The 25,945-nt window shown below is 47.3% G+C and overlaps 2 protein-coding genes across 3 annotated transcripts; both read left to right on the top strand.

The window, feature by feature from the left end:
* Positions 1–292: 292 nt before the first annotated feature.
* On the top strand, positions 293–5,342 carry LOC120808029 (DBH-like monooxygenase protein 2 homolog). Its single transcript, XM_040160589.2, has 13 exons — positions 293–675; positions 786–932; positions 1,705–1,857; positions 2,057–2,146; positions 2,444–2,599; positions 2,709–2,811; positions 3,133–3,305; positions 3,390–3,478; positions 3,740–3,836; positions 3,978–4,037; positions 4,376–4,470; positions 4,652–4,736; positions 4,887–5,342. Exons 1-13 carry the CDS (start codon positions 406–408, stop codon positions 5,040–5,042), a joined length of 1,674 nt encoding a protein of 557 aa, XP_040016523.2. The 5' UTR covers positions 293–405; the 3' UTR covers positions 5,043–5,342.
* A 51-nt stretch (positions 5,343–5,393) lies between these two features.
* Positions 5,394–25,342, top strand: rps6kc1 (ribosomal protein S6 kinase polypeptide 1). Of its 2 annotated transcripts, XM_040160753.2 has the most exons (17): positions 5,399–5,625; positions 6,701–6,736; positions 7,728–7,848; positions 8,264–8,278; positions 8,400–8,515; positions 8,596–8,689; positions 8,805–8,858; positions 8,981–9,397; positions 9,813–9,937; positions 10,283–10,381; positions 12,074–12,121; positions 12,654–12,786; positions 13,787–15,412; positions 16,505–16,594; positions 21,915–21,997; positions 23,813–23,908; positions 24,176–25,342. In XM_040160753.2, the coding sequence occupies exons 1-17, from the start codon at positions 5,524–5,526 to the stop codon at positions 24,275–24,277; spliced, it is 3,357 nt and encodes a 1,118-aa protein (XP_040016687.2). In that variant the 5' UTR covers positions 5,399–5,523; the 3' UTR covers positions 24,278–25,342. The 2 variants fall into 2 exon arrangements, with proteins under 2 accessions (XP_040016688.2, XP_040016687.2); XM_040160754.2 differs by lacking the exon at positions 8,264–8,278 and having other exon boundaries at positions 5,394–5,625.
* Positions 25,343–25,945: the final 603 nt, after the last annotated feature.

Below are 25,945 nucleotides of genomic sequence, written 5' to 3'. Positions count from 1 at the left end.
GGTGAAGTCGGCGGCTCGTTAAGAGAAACAGAAAAGAGGGTATGAGTGTCTAATTCTATGAAAAGACTAGAGTCGAGTTCTAAGCTTTTCACATCTTCACATCCAAGGCAGTGAAAACACAGATTTCCCCGGAGACAAAGCAGCTCTGGAGAAATCCTTCATTAAAAGTATCACAAAATACATCAAAAAACATTAAAATGCACTTGGGAGAGCAGCCAAAGTGGAACAAATAGGAGTTTTCTTTGTGCCGCAAGCACAAAATGCGAAGATGACTGAGCACTTTTTGCTGTTATCACCCGGATTCATCGAGGGACACAGGTGTGTCAGAGGAAAGGTGGGAGGTGCGTTTGGCAGCTCCACAGACGCCGAGCTCAGTTCTACGAACCCCGACCTGGCAGAGACATCATGTACTCTCTGCTCCCTCTCCTCTGCCTGTGCTCGGCCTGGACGAAGGCGACGGAGGCGTCGGACCCCAACTTGCCCTTCATGGAGTACCTGGACCCAAACTATATGGTGTGCCTGAAGTGGGGCTTTGATGACCCGCGAGGGACCATAACATTCAAGCTGGTGGTTAACACGACCGGCTGGGTGGGCTTGGGCTTCAATTCGAATGAGGAAATGACAGGGTCCGACATCGTCATGGGGGGAGTTGGACCCAGCGAAAGCTACTTCCAAGTAAGTCAGCGCCCGATGACAACAGATGCAAGGGGAGACGTCGGTTTCTTGTTTTCATCATTAAATATTACAGGCGAAAACGTCTTGTCTGTGGTCTTTTTGCCCATTAGGATTACTACGCCACGGGGAACAGGAGGCCTTTGGTGGACAACCAGCAGAGCTACACTCTCCTCTCTCTGGAAGAGACTGCGGGTCAAACCGTCATGACCTTTAAGAGGCCCATTCAGTTGTGTAATGACGAAGATTTCTACATCACTGTGAGGCTCTCCGATATTCTGACTCCCAATTTCTTAAAGTTACGGTTCTGCATGTGTGGAAATTTGTGTTCAGCTGTATTGTTGCCACCGTTTGACTGAATATGTGTTGTGATCGGGTATGCCCTCGCCTTACATTGTTAATCTTGGTGTCTTGATGTCAAACCACTTGAAACTTCATCCCAAAACAGTTGATGACTGAACAATGTGATGTAAGGTTGTCTTGGTTACCTCTTCAATTACATGGGAACAATGCCCTGCATATGGGCCAACACCCCTCATCAGCTCATTCAACCTCACTTTACTTAAACTTTGTCGGTTTACAACATGAAGCTTCAACCTGAATCTCAAGGGTTAAAGTTATACCTCCACTGTGTTGGCTCATTATTTGTAATTCTAGACTCTTTTGTTCAGCTGATATATCTCTTCCATGTGAAGCTCAAGTTTCCTTAGTTTTTCCCACAGTGTTAGAGGATTTCTATTGTTAGGTCCACCTGAATGTTCTTCAATACCGTGCATTCGGTTGGGTGTTTCTCAGATTTGAAGATGCTGGAAACAAAAGAGGCACGCAAGGTTCTTTTTTTGCATTTCACACGCGAGGTGATGTACAACATTTGGTGTAAAACCTTGTCGTCTGAGTTGAGCGCATTAAACCGTCTATATTAAAAAAAAAAATTCAGTTTTGACACGCCACTTCTCTCAACAAAAAGGCTTCTCATGTTGCCCCTTTTATATTGAATCATGTCATATTCTCAAATGGCCATCTCCTTTACAGACTCAGCCCCTGACTCTGATCTACGCCTACGGGACAACAGATGAAATCGGTTACCATGGGGTCAAGAGAGGCGCCAAGGAACTCAACCTGCTCAACCATGTGACCAGGGCGACCGTAACCAACAGCAACTATCTCACCGCCACTATGGATAATGTAGGAATAATGGAAACAAAAATATGAAGAGGATAAACAAGGCATGTTTATGGGAAAATAGAGATTTCGAACTCGTAGCTAACTTATCTAATGTTTGGAGAAATGGATGGAAATCAACTGAAATATTTAGCACTTCTGATACCTGCAGTCAGAAAAGTATGAATTGTGTTGCGTTTATCTTCACCTTTATCTTTTGCAGATCGCTGTCCCTCAAAGTCGTACCTACTACCACTGCAAGATCATGAAGTTTCAAAACTTAGATCCAAATACACCGTATCACATATTTCAGGTAATCATCATTCATTTTTTGAATCAAAGAAATCTTCAATCAAAATTAGTCATTTACATATTATTTTGGATTGACACACCCTGCAACTCTCACCATTTGAGTGAATGTAGCTTTCAGATGCAAAACAAGTCTGTAGTATTAACGGCGAAAATAATTCCCATCCGTGGAAGAATAAATAATCCTACGACTGAAAAGTGAATTCATAAATTAACTATGAGCTTTTTCCCTTTATTCTTACCTTCATTTTGCATTTTGTTGGAAACCTTCTGTACCAAATCTCTTTTTACTTTACCTCAGATTGAGCCAGTGATTAAGAACCCTGACCTTGTGCACCACATGCTGCTCTACCGCTGCCCCTCCTTCGTGCTGGAGCCCTACGACAGGCCGTGCTACATGGGCGACGAGGGCGATGCCTGCTTCGGGGTGGTGGCTGCGTGGGCAGTGGGAGGAGGGGTGAGGACCGAGTGTCTCGTCTCTGAATGCTTGCATGCATGTTGTTGTATGTGTTTCCTGTGTGTATAAAGCTGGAACGGTTGACATGAGCTGATTCCTCAAACGTCAGGTATTTGAGCTTCCAGAAGATGTGGGTATTCCAATTGGAGGTGCAGATAGCAATACCTTATATAGGCTGGAAATCCACTACAACAATCCAACTAACATTGCAGGTAAATACTCTATCTATCTATCTCAGATTTGACATGGCTCACTCAAGGGCCACTGTCGCACGTATGGCCCTATTTTCATTATTAAAGTAGGACTGTTATCTGTCGTATTTGTGGTATTTCCCATTTAAAAAATATCATCAGTGCATTTTTATTCAACATGGAGGACCTCTGCCATGGCTTTGGTCTGGACAATAACACACAGTATACAGTCATGTCATGTATAAGTAATGTGTAATATATTATCACAACACAATATTATTACTATTTTCTTTCCCATGAACAACATTCGACATTTGTAAACTCCTGTGTGTTCCTGTTTAGGTCGGAGAGACAGCTCAGGACTGAGGCTTCACTATACACTCCAACGTAAGAAATATGATGTGGGCATCCTCACCACTGGCATGCTGCCACACAGCGCTCTGCACTACAACATTCCCCCGAAAGCCCCTCAATTCCACACCTACGGCGTGTGCAACACAAGCCTCTTTTCTCAGGTCTGTTGTGTTTCCGTATGGTTTTCGAAACAAAAATAAGTTGATCGGCTTTTTTTGTAAATACTTTTACTTTTCAACCCCTAGTTCATGAATCCTGTGCCTGACCTGCAAGTGTTTGCTGTGATGCTGCACACTCACCTGGCCGGGAGGAAAATCAGAGTGGGACATTACAGGTGAGGAAAAAAAGAGATCTCATTTAGTCAGGTAATATTATTCAATTGTGGAAGTGTTGGAAAAAAAATAAAATCAAAGATTTCCCTGTTGAAGGAGTGCACAATGTCATCGGACGTTGATGGAAGGCCAAAGAGGAAAGGAGAAGATGAAATAATTAGCTTAGCGTTGTTTGGATCAGAGTAATGTTTTGGTGCAGAACATGCATTGTAGTGTTGTAATTACTATCTCGTAAACAGTTATTTCATCCATCTTCACCGTAGAAACGGAGAGCAGATCGAATTCTTGGCCTTGAACGAAGAGTACAACTTTGAGCTGCAGGAGACCCTCAGTCTGGGAAACATCAAGACCATCAAGCAGGTGAGTTTCCATTGCCTCCGGGACGAAATGTTGTGCCTGTACTTTTACGAGTAAGTCACAAGTTTGTTGCGTCTCACCCACGATGTCACTTAAAAAGTTCTCCGTAATGCATCGCGCCACATTTCATGTCTCCCATTTCAGGGTGATGAGATTGTGGTGGAATGCACCTACAGCACCAGCGATCGCGCCAACGTCACCAGGGTGGGTGAATGCTTTCAACCTCATGTCATTACACACACACACACACACACACACCATGAAACCGCTGTGGTTCAAGTGAGACAAATATGTGACTCAAAGGATTTTGACAAATGAACAGTTCAAGGTAGGATGAAACGGAGTGGAATGATGAAAATAAACCACTTAGAGCTGCTCAACAACCCTGTTTTCATGTGTAATATATATGTTAACGATTTAACTATTTATTGTTATTCACTGTTAGATGCCTGGTTTTTACCATGCGTCATGCCTTTATGCACACGTACAAAGGGGATCTAATGTCTTGAATACCTGCCGTGTATTACATTTTCCCCATTAAGATGGGGTTGTCAACTACTGATGAGATGTGCCTCGCCTTCCTGCTCTACTACCCCGCAATCAACATCACCACCTGTGTTAGCCACCCAAACACGAGGTACCTATCTACGAACACCAGCTTACCGCGAGGCCTAATCCAGTCCACAAAATACATTTCTGATGAGGAGGCACCGGTGTTGGCTGACAATCATACAGCTTGCATACATATATTCATATATACTGTCTATGTTTTTCTAAAGCAGCTGCATCTTAATAAGTTCTTATAATCATTCTGACAGCATGTCTGAAGACAAGGATACAATTGCTGCACAGGAGAGTTATCTGAAGTATCTTCCACAAATTCAGTATGCCTCTGATGCAAACGTAAGTAATTGAATAGTGATATTGCATTTACTTCTTGTATAAATACATTTTGTAGAGGATTTTATTCTAGAAAAGACTTTGGAGACCTCCGTATGTCTCCAGCAAGTATAGACAAAAAGGTATTTCTTTGTCATCTTTTCTATTTCACAGTACTTCTCAGTTGGCCGAATAGGCACGGTCAGAGCCTTGATGGAAACGCCAAATGTCACCTGTCGCAACAGCAATTCGGCGAGCAGACTTGGCACTTCCTGGATTATGAATTTAACAGGAATCATACTTTTGGTACTCTGGATTGCAGTAATATAACATGTTTGTATGAGCAACAGATCCAAACCATTGCTATCTCTACATCGTAAGGGGCAGTTCATAAAACATCTGTTGCATTCAACTTCACAAGACAGGATGTTAACCATTTTCTTTGTTTTCCTTTTGTACTTGTTACTCTCTAGTATTGATTATTAATCATCTCCTAATTGTGTACATGTATTTTAGTCAGTTCATGCACTCTAATTGCCTAATTGCTGTAATGTATATGCATACAAAATGTATAAAATAGCTAATCATTTGCTGATTCATCACTCAATAAAATATATATTCCAGAAATAACGTGAAAGCAGGGTTATGATGTTCAAAAAAGTGGATGCGAGTGCCATTCATGCAGGCGTGTAGTTACACTGACCATCCACAGGGAGGCGCTGTAACTTATTTTCTTGCCTAGCACTGTCGTCAAGGAATGGAAGTGTAAGGCTAGCCGAGTGGTAGCTTTGGCAATGTTGCCACTATCAGAATGATATCGCAGCGGGACAGAGGAGAACTGGCTCGGTTTTATACTGTCACCGATCCTAAAAAGCACCCGAAAGGCCACACTGTGTACAAAGTCACCGCAAGGGTAAGTAGTTACAGTAAGGAGGATGGACACTCAATGCTAATGCTAGGTGTTGTTAGCTAACGTTAGCTCTCCGTTTAGCTGGAGCTGTGCTAACCAAGCTAATAGGATGCCAACACAAGTAACGTTACTTAAATGTCTTCCGGTTGGCTGGTTACTGTAAACTGATATCGATTACCTGTCATCGTTTGCTTACAGTAACATTAAGGATTGTTCGTTTGTTAAAATGTGTTTGTTGTCAACCCCCCCAGTGGGTTACCCAGCTGCTGACTTACATTAGCAATATTAGCAGGACAGATTTAATTCTATCCAAACCCAGCGTTGACCTGAGTTTAACCGCTGGGTAGCTAACAAGCTAGCTCTGCTAGTCCTAATGCTGGTGTGTGATATCACGACAGACGAACAGAAAGGAGATGATGTTAAGAATCTTACAGCAGAATAAATATGTTCATACTCCAACATCAACCAGCAGGTTTATATTGACATTTCATATTAAGTTTCCTCGATAAATTCTTTGAAAAAAATGAATGAACGTGATGTTGGATCCTGATTATTAAGCCACACCTAACGTTGTATTGTATATTATACAACATATTATACTACTATTTCTAGGAAGGAGAAACCTTTTATAGAAAAAAACTGCTTTCAGCTTTCAATTTACTTTCAGTTTTGAACAGTGAGGCTGTCATTTGTAAACATGGCTCCCTGTTTCCATTGATAAAGTACAGCAACTCCCAGAAGAGGTGCTGGAATACTAAGCCGTCTGATAATAACATAAACAGACACACACATATATTCTGTTATTCTATTTGCGCGTTATTACAGACGCACGGTGTGTCTCTGTCTCCTCCTCCACGCCATCGTGCTGGTTCTGGTTGTTGGTGATGCCGCGTGTCTTCTCTCATTCAGTGTACACAAAGCACTCGTTGTCTTGCTCAGAGTTGTGTCCCTGCTCATGCTTGCGCCAGCCTCACAACGAGGTCTTGCACCGGCGCCGGCCGCCTTACACTTGTCGATAGGAGCCGCTCACAATGAGGGACTGAAGCCTTGAGTTCTCTTCCCCCTTCTCTCCGAACAGATCATCTCCAGGAAGAACCCAGAGGACGTGCAAGAGGTGAGACGTGCAGCCTTCATTTGTGTTTCATGACTTGGAGAGTGTGTCGGAGGATAAGCACGGTTTCTTTGTTGTGTGAGCTGCCTTTTTTCTCAGGCAACGTTGTTTGAGACCTCTATAGTCAAAGTGCGAGCTGTGTGTGGCTTTACCTTCCTAATCCGCATCCTTACACAAGAGTTGTTGAATAGAAAACTTTAATCTTTCTGCCCTAATTTTTCAATTCTAAAAATAAGAGACTGTGTCTATTTTTCCCCCCATCTTTTTCCATTCAAAGTAGAAAACTGACACTTTCACACAGTTTAAGCATTGCCTATTGTCAAATGTTCACTGTGATCATTTGTGGGAAAATAAGGTTTTCATTAACAGAACATCAAACAACTTCCTCGCCTCTTAATGTATCCAAAAAAAATAAACCCATCCATGCTCTCTATCGTTTGTCACACGCTGAGGAATGCAGTCCTGCCTGGAACCAGAGCTAATGCAGCAGGCATGATTTCAATAAAGTGCGTGTGTGACAAAGAGACAGAGGGAAAGTCTGGAAGGACATTCCTCCAGTGCTCCTCTTTGGGAGTGGTGCTCTGCTCGGCCCGGTTTTCTTCACACTATCGTGCCGGACAGGATTTTAGCAAATAGGACTTGCATCACAACGTTAGGCCGCCGTGTCTTTCTTTATGCCGCAGAGTGAGCCACCACTTTATCCACGTTTGTGTGCGTGAAAGTTTTGTTGAAAGATGAGCAAATGTTACTAAACTTAGCAGGAGGAACATTAGCTGATTTTCATTTTTAAGTTTTTCGTTTCAGGTTGTGGAGAGAAGCTGCTGACAATACAAATACATTACTCAGATATTTTAGATTCAGTCCGAATGAGATTACCTTTACAGACATTTGCACAATTTGGTTACTTCTGCAAGCGTCAAAGCTAATTAAATCACTTTCTGTTAGCCCTCCTCGTCCCTGTCTTCATCCATCTGTCCTCTTGGTCTTTCCCTAGATAACGGTATGGAAGAGATACAGTGATTTCCGGAAGCTGCATCAGAACCTCTGGCAGTTGCATAAGAGCGTGTGTAGCCAGTCGGAGCTGTTTCCTCCGTTTGCAAAGGCCAAAGTCTTCGGTAAGGAACCTACGCTGTGGATTCTCCTCGGGTACAATAGAAGGAGACCAAGCGCTTGCCTTTCCGTTCTTTGGATCCTTTTCAATATCGTGGTTGTTTGAGTTTGTTGTTGGACCGCAGTACCAAGAGACACAATGTTCTGGGTGCTGTGCATTAAACGCCTCTCCTGCTTGATGTAATCAAGTATTGTATCTCCGACGTGTGTTGATTTGTTAACCCCTTGACTTTATCAAATCCCAACTGTGTGTCCTTCCCGCTGGTGCCTTTTGTTACCACTTGTGATTACATTATATTACATTAGGTCTTCCCTTTTACCTTTTGGTTCTCTACTATTTGCATACAGTCTAATCACTGCGTTGGCTTGCTGTATAAAATGCTTCCTTTTCATTTGTTCTGGGTCAACTAACCGGCTCAGATCTGCGCTTTGTCTGTAAGTTCACCAGTGTGCCGGCATGCTTCATTAAACTCTCACCACCACAGCAACTTCTGAACTGGACTTGAGCGATTTCCTTCAACAGTGCGTGTCTGTTTCTCCTCGTGTCCCTGTGCAGGGCGTTTTGATGACTCGGTAGTTGAGGAAAGAAGACAGTGCTCTGAGGACCTGCTGCAGTTCTCCGCTAATATCCCTGCGCTCTATAGCAGTCAGCACATCCAAGATTTCTTCAAGGTACCCGAAATGAACGCACGCAGAAACACAAACACACTGCCGGGCAACAGTGAACTGCAACGTTTCTATTTGTGTCCAAGGGAGGCGACGTCCACGACGGCTCCGAGCTCATTGGGCCGGCCGAGCCATTTTCAGACTTCTTGGCAGACACTTCATCAGACTGCAGCTCCGACGGTAAGGTGAAGCACAATGCCTCTCAATCCAATCAATCAATCAACCAATGGATCGATCAATCAATGATATACAATGAATCAACACTTACTCAGATGTGTGTTTTTTTTTTTCACAGTTCAAAGAGACATTAGTGGTGCGGATGATTTGACCATCACATCTGAATATGGTGGTATGGTTTGTTTGCTTATCTCTCACAATAACACACACCTCCATGATAGCTTGTGAATAGACGCACACTAAGGGGCGCGTGTGTGTGTCTGTTTTGACCGTGAGCGTTGCCTTCCTCCCCAGGCCCGTCCAGTGGCAGCGCCCTGACCCCCCTGGCCGTGGGCACAGACTCCTTGGCTGGGCTGGATGATGGCATGGCCTCAGGCCGCACGTCCCCAAACCAGCCACAGGGGGGAGCCACCCGCACTAGCAGCAGCTGCAGCCCCCGCTTGCCCTCCCTGCGCCCTCGCCGCACCCCATCTCCCGCCCCCGCCCCCCCAGCAGCAACCCCGGAGGTCAGCCGGCCAGGCCGAACGCCGCTCTTCTCCGGCCGTCTGAAGAAAGCCGGCGGCGACGGCCCAAAGGACGGGAAGTCCGACTACCTCGACGGGGCCAGTGAGCTCATCTGTTTGGCTGTCGAGAAGGAAAAAGAGCGGGACTTTCAGGGAGCTTTCTCCTGCTATCGCAGCGGAGTGGACCTGCTGCTAAAAGGAGTGCAAGGTTAGTCCCAAATGGTTTTATCACACACCAGCGTCTCGAAGAAGAAGAGGTATTCTAGTAACATGATGTGTTGTATATTTCTCATAATTAAACACAGTACGGTCTTTACATGTGACGCTCCGTCCCACATCTTTTAAACCTCACGTCCCAAAAGGTTCAATGCTGGCTTTCTGTTAAAATGCCGCAGTCTCCAAGCTAAGATCCAGGTTCACACGTGATGAAGCTCTCCAGAGTCACAGAGGACAAGTAGCCCTCAATTTGACCCATAATACCTCACTCACTTTTACTTTCTGGTTCGTTACCTTGTCACAGTGACGCTGTTTTGTCAGTAAATAAAATGCTTGTACAGAAACTTTTAGCCTCGGCGGCACTCTGAAAACTGCTTCGTAAAGGAAAATGCTTGACCCCTTCTCAGGTGAGCCCAGTCCCACGCGGCGAGAGGCGGTGAAGAAGAAGACCGCCGAGTATCTGATGCGTGCAGAACAGATATCCAGCCAGCATCTGAGAAGCAACATGGGTCAAGGGTCGACGCAGACCGCGGTGAGTGGGAGGGAAGCGCCGTCGGCCCGTATGCTGTCGATGTTGGACTATGCAAATGAAGCCCGCATGCTCGCATCCACCGGGGTCCTTAAACCACTTGAGACCGTGTATCATCTGGTATAAATACGACTGTACTGGATCTTATGATAATGCATGCTAATACATGATCGTTTTCCCCCACTGTACTTTACCTGTGTCTGATGACTCTGACACGGGCTCTTCTGGGTTTCTTTCCCACACTTGATTTGTGTTGCAGCTGCAGTCTAGAATGCTAATGAATGTGACCCATGTTTTAATGAGGACACTATATTGAAATGTGTGTTTGTTTTCTTTTGTTCCTCCAAGGCTTTGGGGGCACAATGCTGCCCATCCACCACCAGAGGAGGCCAGCAGAGTCCATCTGAGGAGCTGAGAGCATACAGGGTGTTGGGGGTCGTAGACAAGGTCCGTTTACTATTGAAGAGTCGAGTAACTCGCAGCCCAATTTGGGGAATTAACTTAAACTTAAAAGTTGTTCCCTTATTTTCAAATATATTCATTTCAAATATAGAAGAAGAAAAGTTAATAATAACCCCCTTACAGAATGATTAACTAGACTAACTAACTAATGAATTGAATTTAATCTTTTATCAACATCCGGCCCAGATAAATTCAGACGTGTCGAACGTCTCCTCGCGTCCTTTTTGGAACATATTTTTTCACCCGGGGCAATAAAGCGTAATGGATTTACTGAGCGGTGTGGTAAAAGCTGAGTGTGTATGTTCCGCGTCCGTTATGACCACCACAAGGTCAGTTTAGGTTGCTGGTCCTCTCAACCAGCTGCCGGGGCGAAGCAACTTCGCCACTCAGCCATGAAATGACTTGGCAAGCCGCTCGCAGGGCTGCACACTACATTGAATCAATGATGCTCGTCCTCCGCACTCGCACACACACACACACAAAACCCTGAGGAAAATGTTGATACAATGCTAACATGTGTTACTCTACAGAGGTGCGTGCAAAATCCACAGCATGTCGGAAACCAATCGCACGCGCGGCGAGAGAGGGGGGGGGGGGTGGGGGGCGAACAACCCGGCACGAGCGGAAACTGCGCGATCCAGAAACGACCCCGCTTTCCTCTCCTCCTTCCTCCTTTCACTTTTAATGGGGACAGAGGGGGACAGATGGAGAGAGCTCCTCGCCCTACTGCCCCGTCTCTCCGCCCCTCCCTCCCCCCCTTCCCTGATGTTGGTGTCTTAATTATATTAGCGCCCTGGCTAGCGCTGCCGCTCTGTTTACTCACAGCTCCATTCATATCCATTTAGCCTGCACCTGTTTGGTCCCAGCCAGGGTCACACGGAGAGAGCGCACCCACAGAACGCACAAACGCACACCGGGCCACACGCATATGCCTCAGCTCTCCCCTGAGGCGGGGGGGGGGGGGGGGGGGAGCAATGAAGATGTCATGGAGAAGAGGGGGAGGGTAGAGGTTAGGAGGAGACAGGGGGAGGAAGGAGGTGGGACTTTATTCAGAGATGGCGGAGCACCGCATGGATCTGTAGTTACATCTCAAGGAACACGTGTGCACCACTGTGTTATTAGACCGGCAGCATAGGAAAGAAATCCGTGCATTTTATGGATCATTTTTTGGTACAAATTTTGAGCCGCAGCTGACGAATACGTTAAATCTATGAAGTTACCTAAAATACTGAAAACAAGTTTAATTCAACCAGCAGTCCGAATATAATGACGCCAAAATAAACCAAAAGCACTAAACTTTTAGTTGTTTTCATTTCCTTTTACTTCTTGTTAATCAACCAATGGATCCATTAATTTATTAAGTATTAGAAAATATTGGTGGTATTGCAGCTAACATCTCATTCTTTTCCCTTTTTTATGGCATAATTCAACCTACTTTTATAGATCCCTTCTCGTCGTTGAGCCCCGGTCTGGGTTTGGTGTCACAGCCGGATCTGACGCGTTAATGCCAGTTTTCTAGTATCATTTAAGGACCCACATTTGTCTTACGGTGACCCGTGTGTGTGTGCCGTGACCCCTTTGTCAAAAAACTATGCTCTGCGGGACACGTCCGCTGCATCATCTTTGACCGCGTGTGTCTGCACATATCCGCCAATTAATGTCTCTCTTCCATCGCAGGTTCTTTTGGTCATGGACAAGAGAACCAAAGAGATGTTCATCCTGAAAGTAAGTTTAAAATACGCGTGTGTGTGTGTGTTTTTGCTCTCTGCATCCTGGTCGTTGTGACTATTCGTGGTGTGAAGTGTGTGTGTGTGTGTGTGTGTGTGTGTGTGTGTGTGTGTGTGTGTGTGTGTGACCGCTTTAATTGATTCTAATGGGTCCCTGTCAGCTCCTCCGCTCTCAGGTGTGAGACGTGTGCCAGATGCCGACGCACAGCGCCGGCACAGATGAATACACACGTGCGCACACACACGGGCACACAGGCACACACACAGAACCAATGTGAACTTAACGTAGCGCTGATGGATTCGTGTGGCTCTCCTAAAGTCACGCGCTGTGTGGGGCGTGATGAATTCGGTGACTTTGGGTGGCCGTGGGGCAAAGCTAGAACCTTGTTAATCGGAGGTTTCTCCTTTGCCACACTCCTGCCCACCATATCCAGTTAATGTATCTTTTCTCCTTATGTCCTTTATCGCAGACTTCCTTTTCCCTTTGTTTCACATTAGTCACGTTCTCCCTCCCCCTCTCTCCATGGCAGGGTCTGAGAAAGAGCAGTGACTGTTGGCGAACGAAGCGGACCATCATGCCTCATTCTGTGCCCCACATGGTGCAGCTGAGGAAGTTCGTTGTCTCTGAAGACACAGTTTTCCTTCTGCTGCAGTACGCCGAAGGTAAAACGTGTGTGTGTGTGTGTGTGTCATCTAATGCTCACCAACTACATCTCTCTATCTTTCTCTCCCTCCTTCACCCGATCCCTCCCCCTCTCTTCTCTCTGTCCTTGTTCCAGACAGATGTTTGATAGAGATGGGTGTGTGTCACAGGTCATTATTCTGAATACCAGGTGGCACCATGCTTCATTAGCTATGCCAACACCTGGGCCTCCTTACAACCCACTCAGTTTACAGCGCGTGCGCGTGTGTGTGTGTAATCCTAGTTAGTGTGTGGGTGCAATGAAATGCAGCCTTATTTGCAATGCTGCGTAAACCTATTCAATCTGGTGCTCTCTATAACCGCCCTGCGCTAATATCAGTGGACAGCATTTAATATCATATGAACATAATCTAATTAAGCCAATCAAAGAAAAGGCACCGTTTCACCGCGGTTACGTTTCAGCCCTGCGATTTAAACAAATCCGGGGTTGCTTCTGATGCTTTGGTACTCCCGGTGGCAGCTGATAGACTAAATGAGGGAGGCGGTGACCTGAGTGACATTGGACAGAACAACATGTGGATGGTTTTATATTCTAAGTCATCAAGTCGCCCTCCTATCATTATCATTACTGTGAACTCCCTATCCATTCTCATCACACACAGCAGATGCTGGCTTCCAATTGCTCACACTACAGCTTTGTGTGTGTGTGTGTGTGTGTGTACGTGTGTGTGTGTGCATAACAGAGAAGTAAAGACGTCAACAAAACACTGCAAACCTAAAACGAACACACCTCAACCCCATTTTGCCAAATCGAGTCCAATCATCAATCAATCGCTGTTCTTGTCTTGGTTACTCATTCCTAAGGGCAGTGGGGAGGGAACCGATGTCCACAGTACCAAAGAATAAAAGGATGTCCAGCTGATTCCATTCCTCCTAATTTGTCCTCTTAACACCTCCGCTGTCTACTGTCGACCTTCCTTTTTTTCTTTGTCCCTAATGCCCCGTTTCCTTTGTGCCCAGGGGGGAAGCTGTGGTCTCACATTGCAAAGTACCTGCGTGACTGCAGCCCGGAGGAGAGCTTCGACATTCCCTTCATCCAGAAGAGCCACACGACGGCCGTGCACTCTCCGCAGCACGCCGCACCGCGGCTCGACGTGGACCCGGCCGGTCCCGGCTCCAGGCCGGCGTCCCCTTCTGCTTCGGTGTCCGAGCTCCGGAACCAGGCGGAGACGCCGAGGGCGTCTCCCAGGAAACGTGCTCTCCCTCCCGGGCTCGCCGGGGCCCAGTCGGACTCCGGTGCCACCTCGGAGGAAGAGTGCACCAACAGTTACTTGACACTCTGCAATGAGTACGAACAAGACAAAGTCGAACCAGACGCACTGGAGGAGGAGGAGGAGGAGAAGAGCGAACAGGAAGTACCCTCGCTGGAGGCGCCGGCCGCTACGACCACCGCTTCCTCGCGCAGCCGCTCGCTGCTTAGCAACGACAGCCTCTCGTCGCCCGTCAGCCCTCGGGACCTCGCCTTTTTCACCGAGGCGTCCGACAAAAGTGGCCACGCCCTCGACGACGAGCGGTGCCGCGGCGAGGAGCAGGACCACAGCGAGGTGTTCAGCCCTCTGCCGTCCCCCGCCGCGCCCCTGCCTTTGGATCAGTCCAAGCACACGCCGATGGAGTTTTTCCGGATCGACAGCAAAGACAGTGCAAACGAGGTGACCTGTCCGGACCCAGGGGAGCAGCGGCCTCCTCAGAAGCCGGTTTCCCTCCTTTCTATATCTGACCTGGGCTCGGACGTCCCCGAGGATCCTCCGGAGCGGGCTCAGGAGGCCACGGGCCACAGCTCCGGGCTTTGGGGGTTGGACTGTAGCGACGGAGGCTCCAATGAGTCGGTGCCAGTCATCTCGTTTAAAGAGGCGGTGGTGGAGGACGAGGGTCACCCGCCAGACCTTTTGGTCAACCTGCCGGTAACGGGTGGGACTGTGGACTCTTTACAAGAGGACGTAGCCCCCCCGGGGCTGGGCCTTGGCCTGGAGGCCACCGCCTCGCCTAAGAAGTTCATCCAGCCTGATGTTTTACAGCTTCACAGCCAGCCCGAGGAGGAGGGGGAGGAGCTTTCACCTCTACGTACGACCTCTGCAACTCGCGACACCAAAGTCGCATCCTCCTCTCCCTTCAACCCGGTGTGGGACGACTGCAGCGTGGCCTCCGGGCCACAGGCGTCTGACACAATGATGGTTCACGCTACATGCCAAAACACTTGCCTTGACCTTCCAGTGACTGACGCACTAAATGGGAAACTAGGGGCCGGTACAAGAGTAGATACGGACCTGGTTTCTGACCGCTGCGGCAAAAGCACAGACTGTATCCCGGCCACGAACGGGGCCGAGGCGTGCGCTGAGGGTTTATTCGGCCTAGAGGGTGAATCATCGGGTGTTATCGGTAATGCAGGGGGCTGCGAGTTTGATAAAGAAGTGTCGCGGCTGTTCGCGGAGCTGGACGAGCTGTCGTTGGCCGCGTCCCAAGTTCGTATCCCGGAGGCGTTCGTACGATGCTGGGCCGCGGAGATGGTGACAGCCCTGGACTTCCTGCACCAAGACGGCATCTTCTGTCGAGACCTCAACCCCAACAACATCCTGCTCGACCACCAAGGTTAGACATCCGTCACCCAGCTTGTGACAAAGTGCCCTGTTCAGTGAAATCCCTCAATCCAGTGGCCTCTTAAATAGATCTTTAAATCGCGTACGACAGTATAGGTCTCAAAGAACAGAGGCTCTCCGGAAAAATGAATATGTTTTTGGAATAATAGCTTAAATACCACGAGACTATTACGCCACAACATCTTCCGAGCTTTAGAATCAGGGGAGGGCAGCAGAGTTTAGTTAAAGAAGAAGACGTAGATTAGCTTGGTGGTAGATGCATCTGTGAGTCCATCTGCGTTACACACATGACCCTTCTCCCTTTTGTGTTGAGACAACAAGCTATGAAGAGACCTTTTAAAGGAAAACAGTCTGCTCGTAAATATCAATATAAATGTTACGCTCAATAAGGTGAATCACAAAGGCTGCACCTGGAGAAATAATTAATATGGCCTTTTTTTTCACAGCATATATTTCAGCAATGAAGACCTATTGTAGATCTTACATTGTCTTTATGACATTTACTCACATCTCTCTGAAACCGCTCTACTCACTCAGTCAACCCTGATTTAATATATTTACTAAAACCAAAGCTTTACCAGAAGGAAAAGTTTTTTTTTTTACCAGGAGGTCACAAATTCCCGCTCAACTTCTCCCTTTGCTGTCCTACAATCATCTCTCTCCACCTCGTTATCAACAAGCGTCTAATTAGCTGAGTGGCTGTTTTTGTCTCCCTGGTGGTAATTATTGTTCTAAAGGGCCCATCACCGGCGTAGTGTGGTGCATCAGTCTGGCTAGCCCAGGCTAATGGCTACGGCTACCTAATGACACCATTAGTTCTAATGATGGCGTTAACGGGTAGCCGCTAAACAGGAGTAATCGCCGGGGCCGTGTGCTTGAAAAGCTCGCTGAGGGAAGTAGAGAGGCAGAAAGGAACGGCGGAAGGAAGTGCTCTGAAGGCGAGTAAACAGTTTGGAAAGTATGCAGTCCGAGCGGTACCTGACATCGTGTTGAGGCGGAGCATTAGGTGAACGTTTCTCACTTAGCGCTGGAGCTGAGCACTTTCCCTCCCTCTCTCTCTCTCTCTCTCTCTCTCCCTCCTCAGGTCACATTCAGCTCACCTACTTCGGCAGCTGGAATGATGTGGAGGAGTCCTGCAACAAGGAGGCCATCGCCAATATGTACTGTGCACCAGGTGGGACGCATGCTATTACACGTCACCCCTCTGATAAACCCATTCTGAACTTTTTAATTGGCAGCCTCCTTTTGTGTGTTTGCGTGAGCTCGGCTGGGTTAATTCTATGCAGGCATGCAGGGCCATAAGTAGGCCACGTTCCCATGGCCACAAAACCCTCATTCATAGCCATAAATATATATAAACAATCCACGTGTAAAAAAGCAAAACAAAACAAACTCTTGAGAGTATCAACAGACCATCCGTGATTCTTCTCCTCTTTGAAATAGGCAGAAATCCACATGCAAATGTCCATTCTGTCTATTTCCCTTCTTCGCCATTTATAGTAAGCACCTCTTAAGGATACAACCACGATGGCAGTGTAATGCACACTTGTTGTTTCCCACCTGGAGGATGAACTGGAATGCAGAGTCTCTATCCGCTCACGGTTCGGGGAAGCCGGCTCGTGCCGTAGTTCTTCCGGGGCCCTGTAGAGGGCGCTGTTGTGCAACAAAGCGGCAGCAGCACGCTCACTCTGTGCGGTGCCCTCGGCAGGCGGGTGGCACGCTGCTAGACTACAGCACCATGTCCCTACTTCGCACTTCTGTGTGCGTTCGGGGGGGCGTTTGCGTGCACATCCGTTTGACATCCATGGGCGGATACTTTTTTGCCCCAACGAGTATCTTTTTTTTTTATTTTATTTTTTTAAGCATCAGGTTTCCCACTTGGGATGCTGGATGGATTATGTGGGATGTGTTTGATTGCATCTTTCTTTAATATGCAGGGCGGATAACTGCTGGAAAAACTCTGGATGCATTTAGAGACACAACGGCCGTCGCACCCATTCACTCACCCACGCACTTATATTAAGCTATTCACTCATACTCATCCTCTCTCAAGCCGGGAAGGTCACTTCAGATTTAAATCCTCCTTGGGACCAGAACACACAGTATGGCACCGTTGTAATAAATCTGAAAGCAACAAATGCTTTATCTAATATTCAAAGTGTGCCTTTTTATTCCCTTTAGAAACGGCTGGTTTGAAAGCCCACTAATGGAAATGGAAGCGCTTGGAGTCATATGTTCAGTGTCCAGCAGTAGACGACCTAAAGACTCGCAGGAGTAGAGCTCAGCACGAGGAGATTTATGCAGAATGCAGCTTAAAAAGTGACAGACAGGTGTGACTCTTAAGACATCGTCTAATGTTATTGTTCTTGTTAAAATAAGCAGTGACAGTTCTTCATAAGTGCCTAAGAGGGAAGTCTTTTTATTTTAAAAAACGTTTGAAAAGCAAATGTAAAAGGCCATTAAATTAAAATTTAGGGCTGCATGTTTAACCATCAGATAATTGCTTCCTCACGTTATGAAAGAGCTGTTTTCAAATGTCATATTTTCTATGACCGGCACTCAAAAAGTGGAAGTTATTCGATTTTAAAATGACACAAATCCGGAAAACAACCTTTTTGAAAATTAGAGACTTTGATTTCTTCACATGAAAATTAACCGACTTACAAAAGGGTCATTGAATACGTCCATAAGTTTATCGCCTCGTCTTTTTTCATGTCGAATTCAGATGTAGACAAACATAAGAATAGGTGACGGAGCCAATGGTGCCCTTTCAGTCACATATGGGTGACGTTTACATTCGCCGCACTCCAAATAATTATCTAAAAAGAAAGAAAGTTCAACGTGGGGTATAAAAGCCAACAGCGGAGAATCGCTCTCCCCTCAGTCCAGGTGTGAAACATCTTTATTAGTTCAACTTCTGTTGATCCCACATGGATCAATAAGTGTAAAATGCCCCAGCAGCCAACAGGGGGGGTGTAACGCTGCTGCCGAGCGATCGTTTGCCTTCAACCTCCATTGTGTGCGCAGCGGAAGCACAACGGGCAACTTTTGTCTCGTTCCTCGCGCGCGTCCACCTTTCTGTCTCGTAAATTCTATTACGCACGTGTTACCGCGTCGTGGCTTTCATCAATATGACGTTTTATTTGATACCCGTGCCATGGGTACACGCATGCATCTGCTGATGTATGCGCTTGTTAGCACACACACGCACACTGTAACGCAGAGGTTGGTGAGTTAGTGTGTATGTGTGTGTGTGTGTGTGTCTCCCCTGCCCTTGTTATGTATTGCTGTTTATCCAGACAGGGTCAGCTCTGGCGATGGCTTCATTTCTGATGACAGATTTATGACTGTTTGCCAGAAAGCTAGCAGGGGGCCTGCTGTGCGTTTGTGTGTGTGTGTGTGTGTGTGTGTGTGTGTAAAGCAGAGGGAAACATGTTTTTCAAAACGCACACATTCACACCCAAAAATCACGGGAGTGGACTCGGAAAATACAGTGACATCTGTGAGTCTATTTATTCTGCACCCGTGATTTATTTATTTTCTCAGCATATCATCGTCGTTGGGGCGGCACGGTGGCGTGGTGGTTAGCACTGTTGCCTCACAGCAAGAAGGTCCTGGGTTCGATTCCACCCAGTGGCCTTTCTGTGTGGAGTCTGCATGTTCTCCCCGTGTCAGCGTGGGTTCTCTCCGGGTTCTCCGGCTTCCTCCCACAGTCCAAAGACATGCTCTGGGGATCAGGTTGATTGGGGACTCTAAATTGCCCGTAGTTGTGTGAATGTGAGTGTGAATGGTTGTGTGTCTCTGTGTAGCCCTGCGATTGGCTGGCGACCAATCCAGGGTGTACCCTGTCTATCGCCCGAAGTTGGCTGGGATGGACTCCAGCCCCCCCGCGACCCTGTGTGCAGGATAAGCGGTTTGACGATGGATGGATGGATGGATCATCGTCGTTATTGATAAACATCAGATGGCCAATGTTTTGTTCTCTAATAAAAAAAAAAACCAAGCTGTTAAGTGACAGCGAGACGCAACCTGATTTCCAATTGTTTATTGTTCAGCTGAGAGGGAAGCAGCGCTCAAACCAATTCTCTTCAATGTCTAAGAAAAGGGAAATTCACTCTTCTTCCTCTCTGAGGTAAAAAGTCAGTTGATGACGAGTCCATCATGCTCGCTGTGTGCGTGTGTGTTCGTTCTTCTTCTTGCTCAGCCCCGAGGTGATCTACTGGAAGATAATGTCTAGTTCCCCTTTTGGGGGCGCTTTGTTTTGAAAACCTTTTCAAGTAACACATCGTTTCCCTGGTCGTACCTCGGCTTTATCATTTGAATATTCTCAGTCAGGATGACTCACGGGGCGCTTGTAGATTCGTGCTTTGGGGCTTAACTTAGTTGGTTTTAACCAAACAATTGGCAGCATTTGAACAGAACCCGTGCGGCTCGTATGAGACGCTCTCGGCCTCCTTACTTCCTACCTGCAAACGCTTTACTTCCCCTTTCAACAATGACTCCCTGTTGCCTTGTTTTGGGGAAGTCTGACCAAGAGGAGAAGAAGGGAAGTTCCTTAAACCCCTCGCGGCAGAGGGGAGATGGAGTGATTAAGATACAAAGCAGGAGGAACCTGTATTGTTGAGGGGAACGGGAAGGAGAAGAGCTCAGCACGCCACCGTCGGTGTCCCTTTTGTTTCATCAGTTTCCTTTTGCTGTTTAAGAAAAGCTTTGTAGGGCCGCGGTCCAAATGAATGCGTCCCACGGTGGTGTTTGACTGACCCGTGGCCCCGTGGATGCGGTTAATTCGACCCCCCCCCCCCCCCACCCACCCATCCTCTTTCTCTCCTTCTCCCTTTCTCCCTGCCTCGCTCTGACAGAGCGGTAAGTGTAGCCAGCTCCACTGTACTCTCCCCGCAGCTCCTTAGACATTAATCCATTGTGATGACATCGACCTTGCTCTGAGACGTGTGTGTGTGTGTGTGTGTGTGTGTGTGTGTGTGTGTGTGTGTCCAGCATCTCCCCTCCAGCTCTTCACTACGCAGGTATCACCAGTCTGTTCAATGACGATCTTCTCTCCTTAGCTGTCAAAACAGTCGTCCTGGGGAGCCCTGAAGACTGGTTGCTCAGTTAGCTGTGTGTGTGTGTGTGTGTGTGTGTGTGTGTGTGTGTGTGTGTGCGTGTGTGCGTGTGTGTGTGTGTGTGTGTGTGTGTGTGTGTGTGTGTGTGTGTGTGTGTGTGTGTGTGTGTGTGTGTGTGTGTGTGTGTGTGTGTGTGTGTGTGTGTGGATGAAACGTGCAGGTTGTATCACAGCCCCCTCTAACCTCTACTGCGAGAGAGCCGCACAGGCCCCAGGAGCTCCCAGCAGCCTGCGGGAGACGAGGGGGTCTTTGTCTCCTCTGCTCCCCCAGCCGAGGAGCCCGGTCTCTGGGCACACGCAGCCGTGACCCCGGGTCCCGGCCCTCTGGAGGGAGAGAGAGGAGCAGAGGCAAGCTGAGCGGCACAAGAGGCCATCTGGCACCCGGTGGAGCTAGCGCACGCACACGACCTCACACATGTACTTTTGACTTTAGCAAATGTGTATCACTCTTGGTGTGTGTGTGTGTGTGTGTGTGTGTGTGTGTGTGTCTTAAGCACACGTTGTGGGAGTCCCGACAGCCTTCCTTGGTTCAGCCCGACTGACTGGATCAAAATCATACGACAGGGGAGAGATTTCCCATGAAATATTTATCTTTACATGGTTTGTTGGTCGTGGGTGTAGAAATCTTTAACGGCGTGTGTGTGATTATTTAGGGCCTTTTAATTAGTTTTGGTTGTAAAGTGAAAAACCTTCACGGCCGATCGCTGGAAATGCTGCATTGATCCCACATAAGATTGGCTTCTTTTTCCTTTAATTAACATAAACAGACATTTGATTTAAAACATTTGATTGAATTGTGATTTTTCAACTTGCCATTATTTCTTGACATATTACAAACCCAATTATTTAATTGAATTGATGAAAATAAATGTTATTTTCACAAGCTGAACATACTGCAGGAGAAAAATATAATTAAATAATGATGTAATGCTACTTATGTGTTCCTGCTTCACATTTCTTGGTGTGTGTGTGTGTGTGTGTGTTTGAGGTCAGGTCATGCAGATGGTGTGAAGTTGCAGCAGACGGTTTCCTCAATTTAACTGCTTTTTTATTATGCAAATCACCCTTTTATGAGACACACACTTGTGTGTGCGCGCCAGCATGTTTGCGTGAGAGACCTTCGTTTGTGTTTTTGTACTCATTTTCATTTGATTGGATCAATTCAATGAAATATTAAGTAACCCAGGATGTCAGTGGGAAACGGTGTTTAATGTCAACACTAAAGGGATCTCTCCCACTAAGCTTATTGTCTTCCTTTTCTACTTTCCACCTATTATTAGTTGAGTATCCTCCCCCAAAACGCCAGTAATGTCTCCGCTTGACGATCCGTTGATTCATTCTTTTTCTTTTTCCTCCCCCCCCCCTCGCCTCCCAGAGGTGGGAGGAATCGGCGAGGAGACCGCGGCGTGCGATTGGTGGAGTTTGGGCGCCGTCCTCTACGAGCTGCTGACCGGCACGGTGAGTCAAAATGTGTGAGCAACGGCATCTTTGTTTCCCGCCTCGTTGTGGGACGGCTGCAGGTGCCCCCGCTTTCAACTCTCTTTATGGCTGTGCCAAGTGCGCGTGTGTGTTTGTGTGCGTGTGTGTGTGTTCAGGTTAGAGATAGTTGTTACAGCGCGTGTTTACGTGTGCGAGGTGCGTCTTGGCCCGCGTCTCTCGCTCTGGTTCTCGGGGAGTACCGGGGGGTAAGGGAGGGAGGGGGCGGTGTGACTTTCTCCCCTCAGCCCCCCCCCCGCTCCATCTGCTGGGCCGGGCGGAGGGTCAGCTCTCCCCGGGTCTCGTTGCTGGCTCCTGGTAGCGGCGCCGACCCGAGGTCCGGTTGCGGAAGGTGGAGACCGGGGCAGCTCTCGAGGCGCTGCTCCTCGGGTCGGTCCCGTCCGAGGGACAATCTTTAAAGGCTCCAGAAGGACGGGGAGCATGTCGGAGGGGTTTTATGTTGGCAAGACAAGCGAGACGTATCCGCAAACAGGCTAATTATAACTCGCCGCTCTCTTGAAGGACAAGTGGACACAAAGACGCAGGCAGAGACACCCTGTGCCGGCGCACAACGTCCCTTCAATTATTTAATTGTCTATTCCATTTGAATAAAGTCTAACTGATATTTTCACACCAGCTATCTGCGGTTCCCATCTATGCCCCGACACGTGAGTCGAGCTGGTAGTTACTGCACACACACTCACCTGGAGAAAAGGAACAACCCCGTCACACAGATGTCTCCTTTGATGATTATGTCCGAGTACAGCCCTGGCAAGGACACACACACACACACACACACACACATAGTCTCTTGATCCTTGCAGGATAAGATCTTGCCTGGAGCAGTCTTGACTCTGGCAAGGAACCCCGCCAGAACTCCTGCAGTAGTACCAGGGGAGGGAGAGAGGGAGGGAAGCAACCTAACTGATGGGGAAAAAAGACCCCAAAACAAAGAGTATGTGGGCAAAACTCCCGATGTGTGTGTTTGTGCCGTTTTCCCCAAGAACACCATCAACTTTAGTCTTTGTTGTTATTCTATACCTAGATTAGACAATTTGTAGGTACGTGCAGGTAAACATGGAGTGCAGGCAGTTAGATTTGTGATCCACTTGTCTGACCAGGCAAGTGAAAAAAACACATTAAAGTTGAACCCTGAATTTGGAGGAGTGGGAAGGCTCAAAGATGTCCTGTTGCAACACACAGTGATTATGGTCATTATTGTCAATTATTTTAACAATGGCGCTACATTCTGTGGTTGAAAAGCATTTGTAGGTCTTGTGCTCCCTTTTTCTCTCTACCGAGATTATTTCTATTTTTTTTTTCTTCTTTTTTTCCCCCCAGAGTGCAACAATTCCTTGTAATTGACGGTTTGACCTCCGTCATTTTTTTACTCTAAAAACAAATAAAAATGCTTCATATTTTCCGCTGCATGCGTAACTGTTGGTTATTCCAGTAAAGTAGCGCTGTATGATTACAAACAAAAGGACAAACTAACCAAAACAGCAGCCATTTTTCCTTTCCACGTCATTTTCTGTGTGACACTGCGTGACACAAACACATCAGTTCTAAGAAAGAGCAACAGTACTTCAATCACTGCCTTGTTGGAGTTGGTGTGATCAGTGTTGTTTCAGTTGCTCTGGCCCTTTGGTCTCCTCCTATTTGTCCAGCGCCGGCGCTCTCACATTGACCGAGGGTCCGCCGGCGTCAATGTGTGTGTGTGTGTGTGTGTGTGTCAGGTTGTCTTTGCTTTGATTGATCATTATCTTTTCCTGTCCATCCCTCCTTCCCTCCCCACAGTCTCTGCTGCGATGCCATCCGGCAGGAATCGGTCGCCACACGGCGCTCAGCATCCCCGAGTCCGTTTCAGAGGAGGCCAGGTCTCTGCTGGAGCAGGTGAGAGTCCGGCGTTGCCGCTGGTAGCGTCCCCGTAGACTTCACCGCCGAACGCTTGTCAATGTCAAGTCATGTGACTGCCGGATCGTAAAGGACGTTTCTTTCCGAAAGTCATTCGCAATTTGTTCGCAAGTGCAGATTGAAATAACATCATTTGCGAATCCTCAACACCGGTTGTCTCTAAATGTTTATTAAGTGGAAACTATCGCGTCGCTTGTTATTGAACTGCATTTTAAAAGCCTCCGATGGTCTCTTGTTTGTCTGCAGTTGCTCCAGTACAACCCAGCAGAGCGGCTGGGGGCAGGGGCGGGAGGCGTGGATGACATCAAATCCCACCCTTTCTTTGCCAGAGTGGACTGGCCCAAATAGACGCCGCGCATGGCGGGACTGCAGAAACCAGAGCTGCATGCTGGGACGCCGGCTGTCCTGAACGGATCCCTCTCAGACCGCGAACACGAACAGAGAGAAAATACAAACGACGCATTTCGGCGCGCGTCTCCCGTCGGCCAGTCAGTCCCCCGTCTACTTCCCACGGAATCTGCCAAGAAGCAGTATTACTTTCCTCGTAAAATGTTTATTTATTTATCTCGGAGAGGGTTTACTGTGTGACTGTCGGTGCAGGGAACACTAAACAGCATGCGCGGTACAATACACGATGCAATAAGTGCTGCTACAGAGCGGTGATGCACACAGACATTGTTGCTTTTACGCTCCTCGCGCACCAGTTGCGGTGAAAGGGGACATTTTTTGCGTTTACATTTATTAAGTTGTGTTCCCCATTTGAGTTGAGTGAAGGCTGCAGACAGCTAGTATCTTTGTAAAGATGTAGTGGAGTAAAGTCTGCTCCCCCGCCCCTCCCTTTTGTTCCTTCCTCAGGTAAACACTGATGGCTCGGTCAGCACTTTTGGCGTTGTTTGCGCGGTTAGCCGCTTGCCGCCTGGTTGACTTAATAGAAATTCTCCCAAATCTCGTAGGTTGTGTCGTACATTCAACTTTCCTGAAGACACAAACAAGCGAAAAAGAAACCCAAGTGTGTGGCCGCCCTACACATTCATTTTAGCGCACCGAGCCCGTCGAGCAAAGCGAATAAGGTGGTTGTGTTGCTCTTATCCGAGGAACGGATGCACACTACGAGATCAATGCACAAGTGTTTTCAGGCAGGAGGTGGTTTTGTTGTTAAGTGAAGTGTTTAGTTTAAAGAAGATTGAGTTATTTAATTGTAGCTTGAGGAAGTGTCTGTTTGATGCCTCCTCCCTGCACACACGGGCCCTTTTACAAATCTGTTTTAATGAAAGACAAAGACAGAAAACGCTGTACTTTTCACTACATTTATTTTCTGCATGGAAGAAATTATGATTGATGTAATTTATGTAATACTTTGACAATTCTATCAAACAATAAATGATGTGTGTCTTGTAAATACACCTCTTGAAAGGATGTTGTGCGGGTCTGGTGTGTCAATCACTTACTGCCTTGTCAATCAAATCCTTTTCATTTTATTGTGTGTGTGGTTTTGGGGGCAACACAATGTGCTATCTTGTAACAGATCTTAATGCTGTTTAATTATTTTGTCATCTTCATGTGTAATAATCAGAGTTTTGAGATTTATTTGAGCAAAAACTCCTCCTGAAACCTTTTTCCAACACACATCCAACCACCTTATATGCTTTACTGCATAATATAAATGACCAGGCCCATGTTCCTCCTCCGCTAATCACACTTCAAATCTTATTTTTCTCCTGTGCGTCGGCACCGGTCCGTCTTCATAACAATAAACATACCTGGACGACCACGTCCATTGACGCTTCCTTTATTGACTCAGCGATTACCTGCGGTGGGCAGCGGGGGTGCGTTTCGTTCTGAGGCTGCGGACCCTCTTACGGGCCGACGGTGCTCCTGGAAAGCCGCCGTCGCTCCCGCTGAGTGTCACTGTGACGGTGATGCGAGGCGGCGCGCACGCACACCCGTTCGTACACATGGGACCTTTTTGGGAGCAGTTACGGGACGACTAGCCTCCAGCCTTAGACATTTTCTGAA

The sequence above is a fragment of the Gasterosteus aculeatus genome, chromosome 18, assembly GCF_964276395.1.
Source record: "Gasterosteus aculeatus chromosome 18, fGasAcu3.hap1.1, whole genome shotgun sequence".
Classification (NCBI taxonomy): Eukaryota; Metazoa; Chordata; class Actinopteri; order Perciformes; family Gasterosteidae; genus Gasterosteus; species Gasterosteus aculeatus.
This window is presented reverse-complemented; position numbering and strand designations above follow the sequence as displayed.

What these genes read in the sequence shown, in the direction of transcription:
- LOC120808029 (XM_040160589.2), top strand. Translation starts at nt 406, where the DNA reads ATGTACTCTCTGCTCCCTCTCCTCTGCCTGTGCTCGGCCTGGACGAAG. An exon ending in TCACCGCCACTATGGATAAT is followed by an intron (nt 1,858 to 2,056) that starts GTAGGAATAATG and finishes TATCTTTTGCAG; the next exon opens with ATCGCTGTCCCTCAAAGTCG. An exon ending in ACATCAAGACCATCAAGCAG is followed by an intron (nt 3,837 to 3,977) that starts GTGAGTTTCCAT and finishes CTCCCATTTCAG; the next exon opens with GGTGATGAGATTGTGGTGGA.
- rps6kc1 (XM_040160753.2), top strand. Translation starts at nt 5,524, where the DNA reads ATGATATCGCAGCGGGACAGAGGAGAACTGGCTCGGTTTTATACTGTC. An exon ending in AAGGGTCGACGCAGACCGCG is followed by an intron (nt 9,938 to 10,282) that starts GTGAGTGGGAGG and finishes TGTTCCTCCAAG; the next exon opens with GCTTTGGGGGCACAATGCTG. An exon ending in CCAGGTCTCTGCTGGAGCAG is followed by an intron (nt 23,909 to 24,175) that starts GTGAGAGTCCGG and finishes GTTTGTCTGCAG; the next exon opens with TTGCTCCAGTACAACCCAGC.